This window comes from Mytilus edulis, chromosome 7 (genome assembly GCF_963676685.1).
Source record: "Mytilus edulis chromosome 7, xbMytEdul2.2, whole genome shotgun sequence".
Classification (NCBI taxonomy): Eukaryota; Metazoa; Mollusca; class Bivalvia; order Mytilida; family Mytilidae; genus Mytilus; species Mytilus edulis.
Genome location: NC_092350.1, coordinates 5,061,485 through 5,080,151, shown reverse-complemented (window position 1 = coordinate 5,080,151; position 18,667 = coordinate 5,061,485). Strand labels below are relative to the sequence as shown.

Sequence of the window (18,667 nt, the reverse complement as noted above, 5' to 3'; positions counted from 1 at the left end):
TGAGATTTCGGTTGACCATTTTATTCGAGATTCTGTGTTCTTATGGATTTCATCGATCAGTAGCCAAGATGATGGATCAGTGCCTGATATATATACTTTTCTTAACAACATTTTTAGAACAACAACATCAAAAGCTGACTTTGCATCCAATAGGTCTATATAGAAAGGTAATTTTTTGTCCATATATTCCCTATACACTTCTTCTAAAATAATAGCAGCATTCAAAGGTGATGTATTTGCCGTGAAGCCTTTTTGAAGTATGGACTGTAATTTTAGAGAGCCAGATCTTAAGTCTATACGTAAGATAAATTCAATGATCTTCAAAAGTATGGGAAGGACTGTAATTCCACGATAATATTTGGCATCGTTTTTGTCTCCCTTGTTTTTAAATACTGGTGATAATAACCCTGTTTTGATGATGTCAGGAAGTACCCTATCTTGGAACATTCGATTTATCAGTTTATGCAAAAATAATTTAAATTGTTGTCCGGCATATAATACATTTTCAATAGATATACCAAATACATCTTCAGCTTTTCCTTTATTGATTGATTTTATAGCTTTCTCGATAGTGTCTAAATCTACATATCTGGTAGCATAATGTTCACTTATCCTTTTTATAGAGACATAATCCATTTCACATAGTGCTAAATGTTGATAGTTAAAGTCAGGATGTTCAGATGGAAGTTTACTAAAATGTTGGTTCCAGCCTTTTAATATATCATTTCTCTCAAATATTTCATTTTCAACGTGTAGATCATTGATAAAAGTGTTTACATTTTGCCTCTGTTTCCGTATTAATTTAAAAAATTTCTGTTTATCATTTTGATTGTAATTAATAATGTCATTTCTTTCGTTATACTTTCTTCTGATTTCTTCATTTCTAATGGCTGTCCTGAAGTTTTTTCTAGTGAGTTTCTTTTCCGTTAAAAGTATATTATCAATATTTGGGGGTCTACCGGCTGATTTCCAGTTTTTATATGCCAATTTATTTGCTTCTAATGATTCCGAAATTTCTTTGTTCCACACATTGAGTTTTAATTTATTTTTCCCATACGTTTTCTTCTGGTCCAGCTGTTTTGCAGTATCAGACAAGAGGTCCATTGCTTGAAGGGTATCACTTCTATATTAACCTTATCGGATTTTAACCTTTCTATAAAATCTCCAATATTTCTACTGATAGTCTCTTCATATCTAGATTTGTCTACCTTATTCCATCTAATTTTGTGTTTTTGTTTTTCAGAGTTGCTTGATTGTTGTTCTCGAGTAATGTTACATTTGATTCGCATTGATATAGGATGATGGTCTGATACATTAGATGGTAAATCAATCAGTCTTTTCGATGGTTCACACTTTGAATCAGTATATAGAAAATAGTCAATTTCAGATGTATCAATACCATTTACATTTATAAAAGTGAGGCCTTTAGAGTTAGTTTTCAAATTACATTCCACCATTAAATCGTTGAGTTTATGTTTGCGTCTGCTATTATTGGATGGATTGTATAGATCTTCATTAAGGTCTCCTCCGACTATAATTTCATGGGTCCCACCATACTTTTGTACAATTTCGTAAATCTGGTCTAAACAGTCTAAAAATATGTCGTAGCTATCATTTGAGGATTTTGTAGGAAGGTATGCTGATATAATTATCTGTGGTTTATCTATGGTTAATTCGATACATTGTAATCTACTTGATCCGTCAGGCAGTGGTTTAATATAACGGTCTATTGATTTTTGCCAAAGCACTGCTACACCACCATATCCACGAGGCACATGAGAGGCCGCAATTGGGTTATCTGAATCTACTGCTTTTCCGACACCTACTAATTTCGGGTGTAGTTCTTTTAATTGTTCTAGTTCGAAATGAAATAGCCAGTGTTCTTGAATTAATATAATATCTATGGATTTCTCTATTTCTTGGAAGAATTGACCTGTAGTTTTTATGTTTTTACAGTTAAACGATAGAATGTTTAGAGTGTCTTGATTGTTGTTGTTGCACTCTATGTTTCTTTCTCGGTGACTAGAGGTTAGGTCAGTCTGTTTACCATGCGATTCATCTCTAAATCTCTAAAAAAGAATTGGTAGTTGTCGTTAGGTAATCCTGACTTGCATTAGGGTTGGTCATGGTTTGAGCAGGTTGAGGCTGTATATTTTGTTTCTTTAGAGGATGGTTAATGTTCGGAGGCGGATGGTTGATGTTCGGAGGTGGTTGGAAATATATTGGTTGTCCCATTATATGATGTGTTTCTGGTCTTTGAATATTAAAAGGGCCAGTATATTGTGGCAGATGGCCATTTCTAGGTAGTATGGGAGTGTTGTGCTCCTCAAAGTTCATATCTGTATCAATTTGGACAGATGGTTTCGCTTTATTTTGCTGTGGTATATGTACATTTTGGTTTTGACCTGATGGTGGTGCCTGTGTAGCCTTAGGTGGTGATTTATCAAGCTTCTCCTGTAATACCACCCCCTGTAAATTTATAGATGATATTTGCTTGGCGCTTTGCAGCTTGAAGTTTCCGAGCAATCGCCCTATCTAAATTTAGCTCAAAGTCATTGTATCGTAAATTTTCAGTTCTAGGGTTGGTACTTGTATGTATTCCCTGTTTGCTAATGCTTGTCATGATGTATCAAGGTTATTATTTACCTTAAGTTGAGTAGTTGCTTAAAGAATATCGTGTCGGTTATTATTTATTCACTTTTGGTTGTAATCAGAACTATATTTTAACAGCGTGGCTTGGATATCCCATGCCTTCTGTTTTTATAGTCTGCTTTTCAACTATGATATTAATACCAACAGTCTTTCTGTATTAAGTCTGAAATTTGACCAAGCCAGGCTTTAGCGAGTAGTCTTTTTGGATGTATACCATCAGAATATAAATTGTAGTTTATGTATTTTTCAGTCGGTTTACTTTTCCCTCTTGATCTTTGTCGCCTACTTTGTAGATGGATAGAGAAGCAGGGAGATTTTGTTCCAAGAGTACTATTCAAATATTTAATACCGTCGTTGACTTTGACTATTTGTTGTTGAAGTTGTGTTTCTTGTTCTGTATATTTATCTATAATATCTGATTGTGCCACTAAGTCGGTGTGATTGTTATTGCTGTCCTTGTGGTTGTTTTGTTTTTTATTGTTGATCTTTGAGGCTATTTTCTGATTATATTTAATGATGGAATATGGTGGTATTTCAAGTATTGTGATCTTGGAATGTGGATATTTCTTTACAATATGAATGCACTCATGAAATTTGTCTAAGATGAGTTGAACTGTATCATCACTTGTAGATCTTAGAGAGATGTAACCATTCTTGTCCCTTGTGGTGAGGTTACAGGTACCTGACCATATGTATATACTGATATCACCGACTTGTTTGACTTTGTTGTTTATATTTGTTTTAAGCCACTTTAATTGATCTTGGATAGTCGTGCTTGATTTACACTGCCAGTGTATATTTTTGTCAAGTGAATGTACAACCTGATCTCTTTAGTATGAACCTTTGCTGTCAGATATAATGATTGGCGCTAAATGTTGTGTACCAGTTAGAGGTTTGCGTGGAATTTGTAAGTATTTAATCAATTTTGCCTCGGTCATGAATGGTTGATAAGATATAGTATATTGCTAGTGTGCGTTAGTGGATAAGTAGTTGGTTTATACAAGCTAAGCAGTTATCTATGCAGTATATATATATATAGTCTAAGTAAGCTGTGCCACTACTAAGCTTCTATATAAAAATAATAAATGATTTGTCTAAGTTGTTTCGCACTTTCAAGATAAAAAGTTCAGAGTTCGTATGTAAATAGTACCATCAGCAAGCAGCGTGGCTTGGATATCCCATGCCTTCTGCTGTTGATGTACTATTACAGCGTTAAAAATATTTTATGACTCAAGTTTATTCCAGATAATATACTTAAATGAGTAAAATCGTGTTGTGGTTGATCACTGTGCCTGGATATTTATTTACACACGGTCCTTCACAGCTCGGAAATATTCACGTAATGTGTAAAAAGTTAAAAGTACAGGATGATTATAATCAAATAATATATATTTAATCTTTCCTTCGAAATTAGTTCATGAATATAGGTTGCTAGTGATGTATCATAAAATTTCTTAAAAAGTTTGTTGAATTTTCAAAATGGCTGCCACATGTGTTTCACTTTCTCGGGTAAAAAGTTCTCAATAAAAGGTAAAATTCGTTTTCACCGTTGTTCAGAAATGAATATTTAGGTGTATGCAGGGTCACTCATGACATAAAAGTATATTCTGCAACTGTTGTCTGTAGATAAAAGTTGATAAAAGTAGAATTTTCCACCACCATATTAAAACACGTCCGTCACCATGAAATCTCGTTTCTCCAAAACGGTAAAAGTCAAAATCGTCATTATTGAACTTGACCTCCATTTTGTCATCAGTAACAGCATATTAAAATTTCGGAAGCTTTGGTAGAACAGTTCATGCATAAATGCACGGACACGACTGGAAACTCCATTTTTCAATCTTTCAAGAACCATAACTCCTGAACGGTAAAAGTCAAATTCGTCATTATTGAACTTGACCTCCATTCTGTCATTAGTAACAACATATTAAAATTTGGGAAGCTTTGGTAGAACAGTTCATGCGTAAATGCACGGACACGACTGGAAACTCCATTTTTCAATCTTTCAAGAACCATAACTCCTGAACGGTAAAAGTCAAAATCGCCATTATTGAACTTGACCTTCGTTTAGTTGTCAGTAATAACATATTAAAATTTTAAAAGCTTTGGTTGAACGGGAGGTAAAGCACTCACTAACATACTTAACTGTCCTCATTCTATATGTGTCAGTCCCATGTCAGGAGCCCGTCATTCAGTATGGTTGTCAGGAGCCTGTCATTCAGTCTGGTTGTCAGGAGCCTGTCATTCAGTATGGTTGTCATTAGTTGCTGTCTGGAGCCTGTCATTCAGTATGGTTGTCATTAGTTGCTGTCAGGAGCCTGTCATTCAGTATGGTTGTTATTAGTTGCTGTCTGGAGCCTGTCATTCAGTATGGTTGTCATTAGTTACTGTCAGGAGCCTGTCATTCAGTATGGTTGTTATTAGTTGCTGTCTGGAGCCTGTCATTCAGTATGGTTGTCATTAGTTACTGTCAGGAGCCTGTCATTCAGTATGGTTGTTATTAGTTGCTGTCTGGAGCCTGTCATTCAGTATGGTTGTCATTAGTTGCTGTCAGGAGCCTGTCATTCAGTCTGGTTGTTGTCATTAGTTGCTGTCTGGAGCCTGTCATTCAGTATGGTTGTCATTAGTTGCTGTCAGGAGCCTGTCATTCAGTATGGTTGTCATTAGTTGCTGTCAGGAGCCTGTCATTCAGTATGGTTGTTGTCATTAGTTGCTGTCAGGAGCCTGTCATTCAGTATGGTTGTCATTAGTTGCTGTCAGGAACCTGTCATTCAGTATGGTTGTCATTAGTTGCTGTCTGGAGCCTGTCATTCAGTATGGTTGTCATTAGTTGCTGTCAGGAGCCTGTCATTCAGTCTGGTTGTTGTCATTAGTTGCTGTCAGGAGCCTGTCATTCAGTATGGTTGTCATTAGTTGCTGTCAGGAGCCTGTCATTCAGTCTGGTTGTTGTCATTAGTTGCTGTCAGGAGCCTGTCATTCAGTATGGTTGTCATTAGTTGCTGTCAGGAGCCTGTCATTCAGTATGGTTGTCATTAGTTGCTGTCAGGAGCCTGTCATTCAGTATGGTTGTCATGAGTTGCTGTCAGGAGCCTGTCATTCAGTATGGTTGTTATTAGTTGCTGTCTGGAGCCTGTCATTCAGTATGGTTGTCATTAGTTGCTGTCAGGAACCTGTCATTCAGTATGGTTGTCATTAGTTGCTGTCAGGAACCTGTCATTCAGTATGGTTGTCATTAGTTGCTGTCAGGAACCTGTCATTCAGTATGGTTGTTATTAGTTGCTGTCTGGAGCCTGTCATTCAGTATGGTTGTCATTAGTTGCTGTCAGGAGCCTGTCATTCAGTCTGGTTGTTGTCATTAGTTGCTGTCAGGAGCCTGTCATTCAGTATGGTTGTCATTAGTTGCTGTCAGGAGCCTGTCATTCAGTATGGTTGTCATTAGTTGCTGTCAGGAGCCTGTCATTCAGTCTGGTTGTTATTAGTTGCTGTCTGGAGCCTGTCATTCAGTATGGTTGTTATTAGTTGCTGTCTGGAGCCTGTCATTCAGTATGGTTGTCATTAGTTGCTGTCAGGAGCCTGTCATTCAGTCTGGTTGTTGTCATTAGTTGCTGTCTGGAGCCTGTCATTCAGTATGGTTGTCATTAGTTGCTGTCAGGAGCCTGTCATTCAGTCTGGTTGTTGTCATTAGTTGCTGTCTGGAGCCTGTCATTCAGTATGGTTGTCATTAGTTGCTGTCAGGAGCCTGTCATTCAGTATGGTTGTCATTAGTTGCTGTCAGGAACCTGTCATTCAGTCTGGTTGTTGTCATTAGTTGCTGTCAGGAGCCTGTCATTCAGTCTGGTTGTTGTCATTAGTTGCTGTCAGGAACCTGTCATTCAGTATGGTTGTCATTAGTTGCTGTCAGGAGCCTGTCATTCAGTATGGTTGTCATTAGTTGCTGTCAGGAGCCTGTCATTCAGTCTGGTTGTTATTAGTTGCTGTCTGGAGCCTGTCATTCAGTATGGTTGTTATTAGTTGCTGTCTGGAGCCTGTCATTCAGTATGGTTGTCATTAGTTGCTGTCAGGAGCCTGTCATTCAGTCTGGTTGTTGTCATTAGTTGCTGTCTGGAGCCTGTCATTCAGTATGGTTGTCATTAGTTGCTGTCAGGAGCCTGTCATTCAGTATGGTTGTTATTAGTTGCTGTCTGGAGCCTGTCATTCAGTATGGTTGTCATTAGTTACTGTCAGGAGCCTGTCATTCAGTCTGGTTGTTGTCATTAGTTGCTGTCAGGAGCCTGTCATTCAGTATGGTTGTTATTAGTTGCTGTCTGGAGCCTGTCATTCAGTATGGTTGTCATTAGTTACTGTCAGGAGCCTGTCATTCAGTCTGGTTGTTGTCATTAGTTGCTGTCAGGAGCCTGTCATTCAGTATGGTTGTCATTAGTTGCTGTCAGGAGCCTGTCATTCAGTATGGTTGTCATTAGTTGCTGTCAGGAGCCTGTCATTCAGTCTGGTTGTTGTCATTAGTTGCTGTCAGGAGCCTGTCATTCAGTCTGGTTGTTGTCATTAGTTGCTGTCAGGAGCCGGTCATTCAGTCTGGTTGTTGTCATTAGTTGCTGTCAGGAGCCTGTCATTCAGTATGGTTGTCATTAGTTGCTGTCAGGAGCCTGTCATTCAGTCTGGTTGTTATTAGTTGCTGTCTGGAGCCTGTCATTCAGTATGGTTGTCATTAGTTGCTGTCAGGAGCCTGTCATTCAGTCTGGTTGTTATTAGTTGCTGTCTGGAGCCTGTCATTCAGTATGGTTGTTATTAGTTGCTGTCTGGAGCCTGTCATTCAGTATGGTTGTCATTAGTTGCTGTCAGGAGCCTGTCATTCAGTCTGGTTGTTGTCATTAGTTGCTGTCTGGAGCCTGTCATTCAGTATGGTTGTCATTAGTTGCTGTCAGGAGCCTGTCATTCAGTATGGTTGTTATTAGTTGCTGTCTGGAGCCTGTCATTCAGTATGGTTGTCATTAGTTGCTGTCAGGAGCCTGTCATTCAGTCTGGTTGTTGTCATTAGTTGCTGTCAGGAGCCTGTCATTCAGTATGGTTGTCATTAGTTGCTGTCAGGAGCCTGTCATTCAGTCTGGTTGTTGTCATTAGTTGCTGTCAGGAGCCTGTCATTCAGTATGGTTGTCATTAGTTGCTGTCAGGAGCCTGTCATTCAGTATGGTTGTCATTAGTTGCTGTCAGGAACCTGTCATTCAGTATGGTTGTCATTAGTTGCTGTCTGGAGCCTGTCATTCAGTATGGTTGTCATTAGTTGCTGTCAGGAGCCGGTCATTCAGTCTGGTTGTTGTCATTAGTTGCTGTCAGGAGCCTGTCATTCAGTATGGTTGTCATTAGTTGCTGTCAGGAGCCTGTCATTCAGTCTGGTTGTTGTCATTAGTTACTGTCAGGAGCCTGTCATTCAGTATGGTTGTTATTAGTTGCTGTCTGGAGCCTGTCATTCAGTATGGTTGTCATTAGTTGCTGTCTGGAGCCTGTCATTCAGTCTGGTTGTTGTCATTAGTTGCTGTCAGGAGCCTGTCATTCAGTATGGTTGTTATTAGTTGCTGTCAGGAGCCTGTAATTCAGTATGGTTGTCATTGGTTGCTGTCTGGAGCCTGTCATTAAGTATGGTTGTCATTAGTTACTGTCTGGAGCCTGTAATTCAGTCTGGTTGTCATTAGTTGCTGTGTGACATATTTGTTTTTGTTCACTGTGTATAGTATAAACGAGCTGTTAGTTATCTCCTTCACGAATGCTTCATATTTTGTCGTGCATTTCTAATACTGTAAATTCAGATATTATTGCAAGGATTTATTATTTCAATTTTTTGTGGAATGAATTAAAAAGCAAGATTGATTGTTGTGTTTTCAGGGAAAACTGCAAACAGTTATATATATCATATAGAAGAATGTGAGTACTTGTTATTGAGATACTCATTCAGTGGTATTATTAGCATTACTAAAGTCATCACAATAAGTTCTGTATTAACAGTAGTTGAAGACCAAACAGTGACCTTTAGTTATTTCAGATAAGAACTCAATTATTTAAAGTAAGGTGAACAAAAACATACATGTCTCTTCAAGATTCCAAATAGTTTTTGTTTGCGAATAAATAAAAACATTTCATTTCATATATATTTTAATATATAACCATTAAGATAACTTTTATATAAACAATTTGACTAGACTACAATTATAAAATTACAATTAATTACAGTGTCATAATCTCAATCAATTATAAAATAACAATTAATTACTTTGTCATAATCTCAATCAAGTCATCAAAACAAATTGCTTTACAACAGATTTTTCTTTACATTATTAACAGGTTTTAACCAAAACAAGGAATAGACCAAGAACTAGACCAAGAACAAGCATAAATGTCTTATGAAAACTGAAGGCACTTCAAAATAAAGATGATTCTAAACTTTTGATGAACTTAAAGGTTACACCTAATAGTATTTCTAAGATCAGAAATTAACTGGTAGAATAGTTATATTTGAATTTCCAAGATAATAAAACAAAATATATGATAGTAAACAATATCAACTCAGAAATTTTCTCTGTTCTTTCTAACAATAATCCTTGAATGACTTTTTCTGTTTTGCTCAAACTAATTTAAAGTGTGTATAAATAACAATAATAACATTTGTGTTCTACTTGCAAAGTTTATACAACAGTGTATCATGAAAATCAATATATTGCACATTAAATGAATATCAACAAACATCTTTAGTAGTTAAAGCTTGAGTAGTTTTCCAGAAACTTAACATCATATTCCATAACACAAACTCTCACCAATGAAAGGATACGTTGGGCATATATGTAAAAATCATGCATTGCAAGAAAATAACTTATTGGTGAATAAATTTAAATAACATGACTTTGAAATAGTTGCTGGATGATGAGGGAGTTTTTTTTAACTACCTCGACTACCCATGAGGGTATAGCTTAATGTTAGCTTACTGAATGAAGATTTATGTATTTTAATTTTTTAAACAATAAAAAAGTTTTTATTTTTCAGAATGTTTTCTCCTGACTATGTTTTATATTGCTGCTCACTTGCTATCAATTTGGTATAGTCTTATAAAACATGAAATCATTGCCAAAATTGTAAATATGCTACATAATAATTAGTTTTAGAAATAGTTTGAAGTTAATATGTTTATAAAGGGGAGATTACTCAGATTTATTTTTCATCACAAAAAAATAGTCACTCGTGTCCTCACAAATGATTTGAGAATGGTGTTGATGGGACTTTGTAATATTTGACATTCAAATGGGTCTGTTTTAGTATAAAATCTAAATATACTGGTCCGTTTCAGTAAAAATCTACAACATACAAAGTCTTTCATTTTAAAAATGTTGGCAAGTTAATGACAATTTAATGAGTATTTATTAAGCACCTTATTTAACTACAACAATTTCAGTGAGTGAGGTATTATGCAGATAGCTTGTTCAATTAATAATATTCAGATCAACATATTAAAGTTATGACTCTCAATATTTTTCAATATTTAAATGACTACCGGTAACTGCCTCTTTGGCTTAAAGATTGGCAAACATTACAAGTTTTACAAATAGAATTATTGCTTTAATACTTGCAATCAATATTTGGAAGGGTAAAGCTTTAATATTATGTTGAAAATGAATAGAACAGTGACCCTTTTCAACAAAAATCTTACGATAAAATTTAATAACTTAAATATTTTTTACATGAAAACAGCTGTTGTTTAGTAGTACAATTATGATTTTAAATGAGGTAAAATTTGGTGAAAATCTGAGATGGTTGTTTTTAATGGAGTGTTGGTAATCTCATGGGTGAGTGATTCTATAAATGTTATCAATGAATGTTTGTACTTGTCAATACAAGCAGCTTCAATTCAAACTGATATTATATTAGTTGATCACGTCAAGAAGTGGTTTCAAGCAATAAATGAATCCTTGATAAAACTTTCAAGTATGATTGTCATACTCAAACTCAGAAATCAACTATCAAATTTATACTAGATTTGGCTTTTCACAAAGGAGTAGGTCCGGTAAGGGCAGATTTTGGCCTCAAATTTCACGTTCATCGAACGAAAGATTTTGGACACTTTTTAAACACTCAAGTGTCTATTTAAATTGATTCAATTAGTTTCTGTAAAGAATTTTAACTGATTTAGTAATTAAAAACGCTCCGATTCAAGCTTAAATATGAAAAATCTATCAAATATGCCAAAAAACATCACTTTTCAGATGGTTTTTGTCAAAAATGAAAGTGGCCGCATCCGTGTTCATCCTCAACCTTTATATATGTTATGTATTATCATCAAATACAACTTACATTTCAATATTATGAATGAACACTAATGTGGCCACTTTCATTTTAGACGGAAACCGTTTAAAATTTAACTAAAATGCTCAAATTGTGAAGATTTCAGTAATTTAGCATGACTTAATCATGCTAGTACCCGATATATGTGCATTGTTTTGTCAAAAACAGCCCATATTTATGTAGCAGAAGCATTCTACTTTCCAGTAAATAGCTATAAGATTACATTTTCATACTTTTGTAAAACTGCTATATTTTGGGGCCAAAAAGGGGTCTTACGGAACCTACTCCTTTTCTGATCGGAGTACTGAGTAAAGTTTTATGATCAAAAGGCCAGGAAACACTTACGAAATATATAATATTTAATAACTTTTGAATTCATTGCATTTATGTAGATTGAAGATTCAAAACAACATGTCCTTATTTAAAACATAACTTCATGTAATTGTTTACAACTTTGATAAATACATAATCCAGTAAATCAATCTGTAAACAGATGATTGCATTCTTTGAAGTTTTCAATTCTGTCAGTTTATGAAAACTATCCAAGTAGTAACTGCCTACAACATCTGTAAAGCTACCGGTACTTTTGAACCTGAATGCCTTGAATCCTTGGGTTGTGTACCAATAGTTCTGGCTACTGTTTACTATGTATGTAGAGCTACTTTTGAACCTGAATGCCTTGAAATCCATGGGTTGTAAGTTGTGTATCATCAAAAGCCTGTCTCCCATCTTCACCTACAAATATACATAGAAATGGACATTAACATCTAGAAGTTTTAATTCACCTAAGAAAATAAACGTTGACAATTTAACTATAAAATGTGGAGGCTAAAAAACATCAGGCTTCTAGGCCTGTATCCTTCAACTAACATCTGAGTATCATTTATATTTAATCATTTGCTTCAGAGGTAGGCTAAGTTTTTTGAAATAAGAAAATCTTTCAGTAAACTATATAAAAACTTTGTTGCAGTTGAAAGACCATGGAAATTGATTATTTATAAATCAAAATTTGACATCAATGCACACTTTACAAGAAAAAAAATTGCCCTAATTTCTGCTATAAGTAACAGTATCAAAGCTGACATGTTGAAAGGAGATGTGATGGTAAGAACAGGATTGACAGACTAAGGAACAGAAAGGTCAGAAACATTATCCCGCTATGCGACTTTGTTATTTGGAAGTTGTATAAATACTAAAAGAGCATCAAAATATTTTCTGATTCTACCATTTCTTGACCAATCAATTAAAAAAAATACTATACCTAATGAGGTAAGGGCTGCCTTAGCTTGGTCCTGGACTGTAGTTGACCTATCTGTCTGACAAATATAGGCCAATCTGTCTATACTCTCTGTAGCCTTAAAAAACATACACATTTATCATTCAAATTGGTCAATATTGTCATATTTATTGTATCAATTTTCACTAGTTTGATGAAATGTTAATTAATGTAATTGTTATCATTATCAAATGAGATTTTATCAGTATATTGTTTCTGTGGTGTAGTTGTTATTCATAATGAAACCCCACATGATAAAAAGACTAAAAAAAATCTCAGAGAAAGGACCAGATGTGTAACGTGTTATCAACAAAGCATTAACTAAATGTCAAGGCTCTTACCTCTAATATCTGTAGAGCTTTACAAGAACCTGCTCTGATCTCAGAAGTCTTGTCTTCTAAACCTTCAGCAAATACAACTAAAGCCTGAAAAATAATATTGTATATAATAAAATATATTGTTACAAGAGAAAGGTTTCCACATTAAACGATTGATTCAAAAAGTAAATAAATAGTTTACCTGGATGTCTGGTAGGTATTTATTGTTGTTGCAATGGTTATGTTTATTTTAACACCCTAATCTTTAGATTTTGTATGTATAAACAAGAATGTGTCCATAATACATGTATGCCCCTCATACAATATCATTTTCTAAGTTAAGTAGACTGTGAAATTGGGGTCAAAACTCTAATTTGGCATTAGAATTAAAAAGATCATATCATAGGAAACATGTTTAATAAGTTTAAAGTTGATTGGACATCAACTTCATCAAAAACTACCTTGTCCAAATACTTTAACCTGAAGCAGGACAGCGTTTCTATATATATGCTATGTGGGTTTTTAACATGGCGTACATTTCAGATGTAAGTTATCAATGTTAGGGTTTTATTGGTAGAGGAAGTTGGAGTAGCCTGCAAATATCACTGATTTTTTGCAGGAAATTATACATCCTTATTAGTTAAGATTGGAATGGAACATGCCTTGTGATCAACTGAGTTTATAAAATTCACAACCTTAGATTTGACTGGCTAGTGATAACTGAAGATAAACTACTTAGATATAGGAAGATGTGGTGTGAGTGCCAATGAGACAACTCTCCATCCAAATAACAATTTATAAAAGTAAACCATTATAGGTCAATGTATGGCCTTCAAGACGGAGCCTTGGCTCACACCGAACAAGAAGCTATAAAGGGCACCAAAATTACTAGTGTAAAACCATTCAAACCGGAAAACCAACGGTCTACTTAGACCACTCAGCAACAGAAGCCCCACAAACGGTTTAAATTAGTCCTAAACTTTGGGTAATAAACTTCTTTTAATCAATCTTTAATCTTTAATTGCTTCTAAATTATTTTGTTAAACTTTTGTAGTTTTTATACTAACCTTATCTCGTGATTCTTTGTTCTTGTTAATTTTTCTTAAATATGATTCTGTAAAGAAAAATTCTACATATATATTACATAACATATAAATTACTAAGGAAAAACACCATTCAATGTTATAGTTATTTATATATTTATTCATGTCAATTTAGTTTTGTATAAATTCAGAAATTATTGCGAAGGTTCTTATTGATGTGATCAGAGGCCTCACAAAGGTTCTGGTACAAGAGGCAACTCAGTAAAACTGTTATTTCACAATCCTAGCAGTCACAAATTTGATAAATTGTAATTGGGGTAGTACAAGATACGTACCTATATAATCAGCTATTTCTGTGTCACTACCCATTAGAAGTACACCAAGTATTTTGATGCATTGTGGTTGGGGAAGTACATCTTTTAATTTTAATATTGTTTTTATCACAGTATCTGAATCCTCGCAGCATAACTTCTCAATCATGTTAACTGGAAAAGAAAATTGACAAAAAAATTATATTTAATAGAATAAAAGAAGATATGAATTTGCATCAGTAACTCTATACAGTGCAAAAACTTTACAAAAAGGCTTTTACGAACATGCTTTCATAAATTTAATATAAAGCACCTTTTATTGCAAAATTTCCTATTTTTGTAAGTTAACAGTACAAAATTGCATAAGAATGATAAAAATTCAAAGAAACATATCAATTAAAGTAATTTTTGTCACCGTTTGATATATGGTAAAGCTAAGGTAACTTATAGAACAAACTATGTGTCGAGACTATTAAAGATAACTATATTGTATAGGTCTTGCTCATTGTTGAAGGCTATATGTTGACCTGTGGTTGCTTACATTCATGTCATTTAGACTGAGGAAAACTATCTCATTGCCAATCATAAAAAAAATAAAAAAAAAAATCTGTTACTAATCACAATGTATTGTTTTATGTGTATAAGGGCCCCTTAATTGGAATATATTCTTATTCTTATTTCATCTGATTTTATTTTCATTGATATTTTGCCCATATAGAACGAACAATCTGCCCAGGCTATGTCATTGATATTTTGCCCTTTTAACCTTCTGTTGTTTGATCACATGACCTGAAATACTTACTTTCACTGGCTACTGCATCAACATGTTGTAGACCACCTTCCTCTTTAAAATAGGTCATGAACTGGTGAAGTGTTACTATACAGGTGGGTTTTATAGTTTCAGGGTCATAATTTGGGACATCTAGTAACCTCATTACTAAATGACGTAATACTGAAAAAAAACATAAACAAAATATTTTTATTTCATCAAAACAAATTTTCTTCATAGAAGGTTTATTTTATGGATGTTCAGAGTATATTTCAACTAGATTTGTAGCTGTACCTTTAAGACCTCATTCAGATATTCATTACCCCAAGATACTAATATCATGTCCTAAGTTTTCAAGAATAACTGTAATTGAAGAATTTAAATAGAGAATAATATTCAACGAGTGACCAAACAACACATTAATTTACAAATGCTTGAAGCACATGATTTAGAAATAAGTGTTGTTATTGTCATGAGTTGAAAATGTTTTTCCATATTTGAAATCTTTGATTAGTTATTCTATTTATTACATTAAAATTGGTATTTTTAGTTGAATTAAAGTAAATAATGTAAGAAACTATATCTTTTTCTACGCATTCACAGTTGCTGTGATGGGATGTCAGAGACAATGTCATGAATTCATTTGATGTGTTATATAATCAGCAGGAATGTATGTTCTGATAGTCCATCTTGAAAAAGGGAAATAAACATATGCTTACATACTATTGATAGTACCTAAACATAATAATTAAACTGCAGCAATAGAGTTAATTCCACATGATACGTGACATACCTCTCTTTGGATCTCTCTCGTATTTACTACGTAGCTGAGCACCATACTTTTGATCTAAACAGGTAACCAGTTTTTCTGGCTGTATATACAGGAGATTTTGATCAGTACACCTGGCCCAAAACTCTCGTAAACTTTTATCTTCGGTTAAACTGGACATCACTAAAAAAGAATCATTATAACACAAATAAATATTTAATAATCACACATCTTATTATGTCTAATAATCCTCATGAAGTTTTGATTTTATAAAGTGTGACATGAGATTAGTTATATCTATTTAAAAAAAACTTTTATTTTTTTTAAACTAGTTATTTCTAAATACAGTTCAATTGCAATTAAACTTATGTACAGTGAATATGAATTATGTTGTATATTTCCAATAAGACCACTATCTACAAGAGACCATATGAAGTAGAATTATGTTGTATATTTCCAATAAGACCACTATCTACAAGAGACCATATGAAGTAGAATTATGTTGTATATTTCCAATAAGACCACTTTCTACAAGAGACCATATGAAGTAGAATTATGTTGTATATTTCCAATAAGACCACTATCTACAAGAGACCATATGAAGTAGAATTATGTTGTATATTTCCAATAAGACCACTTTCTACAAGAGACCATATGAAGTAGAATTATGTTGTATATTTCCAATAAGACCACTATCTACAAGAGACCATATGAAGTAGAATTATGTTGTATATTTCCAATAAGACCACTATCTACAAGAGACCATATGAAGTAGAATTATGTTGTATATTTCCAATAAGACCACTATCTACAAGAGACCATATGAAGTAGAATTATGTTGTATATTTCCAATAAGACCACTATCTACAAGAGACCATATGAAGTAGAATTATGTTGTATATTTCCAATAAGACCACTATCTACAAGAGACCATATGAAGTAGAATTATGTTGTATAATTCCAATAAGACCACTATCTACAAGAGACCATATGAAGTAGAATTATGTTGTATATTTCCAATAAGACCACTATCTACAAGAGACCATATGAAGTAGAATTATGTTGTATATTTCCAATAAGACCACTATCTACAAGAGACCATATGAAGTAGAATTATGTTGTATATTTCCAATAAGACCACTTTCTACAAGAGACCATATGAAGTAGAATTATGTTGTATATTTCCAATAAGACCACTATCTACAAGAGACCATATGAAGTAGAATTATGTTGTATATTTCCAATAAGACCACTATCTACAAGAGACCATATGAAGTAGAATTATGTTGTATATTTCCAATAAGACCACTATCTACAAGAGACCATATGAAGTAGAATTATGTTGTATATTTCCAATAAGACCCCTATCTACAAGAGACCATATGAAGTAGAATTATGTTGTATATTTCCAATAAGACCACTTTCTACAAGAGACCATATGAAGTAGAATTATGTTGTATATTTCCAATAAGACCACTATCTACAAGAGACCATATGAAGTAGAATTATGTTGTATATTTCCAATAAGACCACTATCTACAAGAGACCATATGAAGTAGAAGTAAGCAATTTTTGGCAACTGAATGGCATTCAACAATAGCAAACCCATATCATAGAGTTAGATTTAAAAGGCCCACCCATGATATACTTGGTAAACAATGTTGCCCAAAAAACTGTCTTAACTGACTTCTTAATTTTTATCTGGTAATACAAAAAAGACAAATTGTATAGACACATGTCTATTCTATATAACTTTAGTTTTTAGCCTAAAAGAGTTCCTGTTTCATTGAAATGTACCCCACATCTTCTTTAAAGTGGTACATAACATTACGGGGAGATAACTCTGTAAAAATGAAAATTAAACAAGCCAAATAAATTTTAGTCATGATGTTGGGTACCACCTTTATACCAGAGCAAACATTTTCTTCCTTTCTCTGAATCTGACCAGGGCATATTTTATTATTGAACATCTCTGAATCTAACTTAAAAGAAATTTACTGTATAGAAGCCACTATATAGAAGCCAATCTCTGTAATCTTCATACTTCAAACAATTTAACTACATATTACACATTCTCTGAAATCTTACCAGACAATAAATCAATATCTGACCCATTCTCCGAGATCTTTATCAAACTATCTATTATATCAGCCTGCTTTTGGAGTCTATCTAATGCATAGATTTCCCTGCATTTTAATGGACCATAAACACCAAGGCTCTGCAAAATAAAATCACTCATTAGTTCCATCTAAAATTAATAATTGGTTTGATGTGATTTCAGTGATGCAATATATGATATATTTCTTTCTATTTTATACATATATTGTTTTTGTCATGTTTAATTGTAAATTAGTGTTTTTATTCTTCAGGGGTGTAAAAAAAACTAATGATTGAATCTACAAACATTCTGTAACCATAGTTTAAATATTTGGTTTAATGTCTACAAGGAGCTTCACACATCTAATAGGCTAACAGAGTATGATATCCGAAAATTCCAGTAATTAAAAAAAACTTAAAATTCACGACGGAAGATAGGCATAAAAGACGATATGGATCTCAAATGTAATTTGATTTAATCACAGGTAAAATTATGAATGAACAATTAAAACCTCTACTTTTTATAAATTGTTACTTGGATGGAATGTTGTCTCATTGGCACTCATACCACATCTTCCTATATATATCTACTAACCTCCAGTAATCTCTCACAATAAACTAAATGATACACTAAGGCATGATCCACTTGGTCATTCTCTGTAGTCGGCGGTAACGGACTGGAACCTAAACTGGATCCAAGTTGTGTGTCTTCACTTAGGCGTTTTGCTAATGACTCAATCCCTGAGTCAGCAGTTTTGGCAGTTGAATCTGGACTAGACATGACATGGTCAAATACAGAAGCATCACTGTAAAATAGAACATTAATGTTTATTATACTTCACATTTAAATGTCAGATTTGATGGGTTGATACAAGGGAGACAATTTTTATATTCTTAAGTTCTATGTTTAGATATTTTTCATTGACTATCAACATAAACAAATTATACCTTGCTTCCTGTTTGTTGCTTATTCAAATAACTGAAAAATTCTTAAGTACATGACATCAAAGTATATTACATTCGATTTACAATTTTTTTTAAAGACAATAATGAAAAAAAACCTTTTTTTATTATAAATTCAATACACATAGCTGCAAGGGTGAGAATGCAG

General features: G+C 33.7%; 1 protein-coding gene across 14 annotated transcripts in view; it reads right to left on the bottom strand.

The window, feature by feature from the left end:
• Positions 1 to 11,323: 11,323 nt before the first annotated feature.
• The window catches only part of LOC139529799 (rho family-interacting cell polarization regulator 2-like), an 80,865-nt gene continuing 73,521 nt past the window's right edge, over positions 11,324 to 18,667 (bottom strand). For all 14 annotated transcript variants that reach the window (XM_071325707.1, XM_071325711.1, XM_071325705.1 and 11 more), the window contains 9 exons: positions 18,152 to 18,362; positions 17,548 to 17,677; positions 15,484 to 15,642; positions 14,724 to 14,873; positions 13,946 to 14,095; positions 13,635 to 13,681; positions 12,592 to 12,675; positions 12,236 to 12,329; positions 11,324 to 11,709 (listed from right to left, as the gene is read on the bottom strand). In XM_071325707.1, coding sequence (XP_071181808.1) covers positions 11,633 to 11,709; positions 12,236 to 12,329; positions 12,592 to 12,675; positions 13,635 to 13,681; positions 13,946 to 14,095; positions 14,724 to 14,873; positions 15,484 to 15,642; positions 17,548 to 17,677; positions 18,152 to 18,362 — 1,102 coding nt within the window. In that variant the 3' untranslated portion in view covers positions 11,324 to 11,632. The remainder of the gene's footprint in view (positions 11,710 to 12,235; positions 12,330 to 12,591; positions 12,676 to 13,634; positions 13,682 to 13,945; positions 14,096 to 14,723; positions 14,874 to 15,483; positions 15,643 to 17,547; positions 17,678 to 18,151; positions 18,363 to 18,667) is intronic.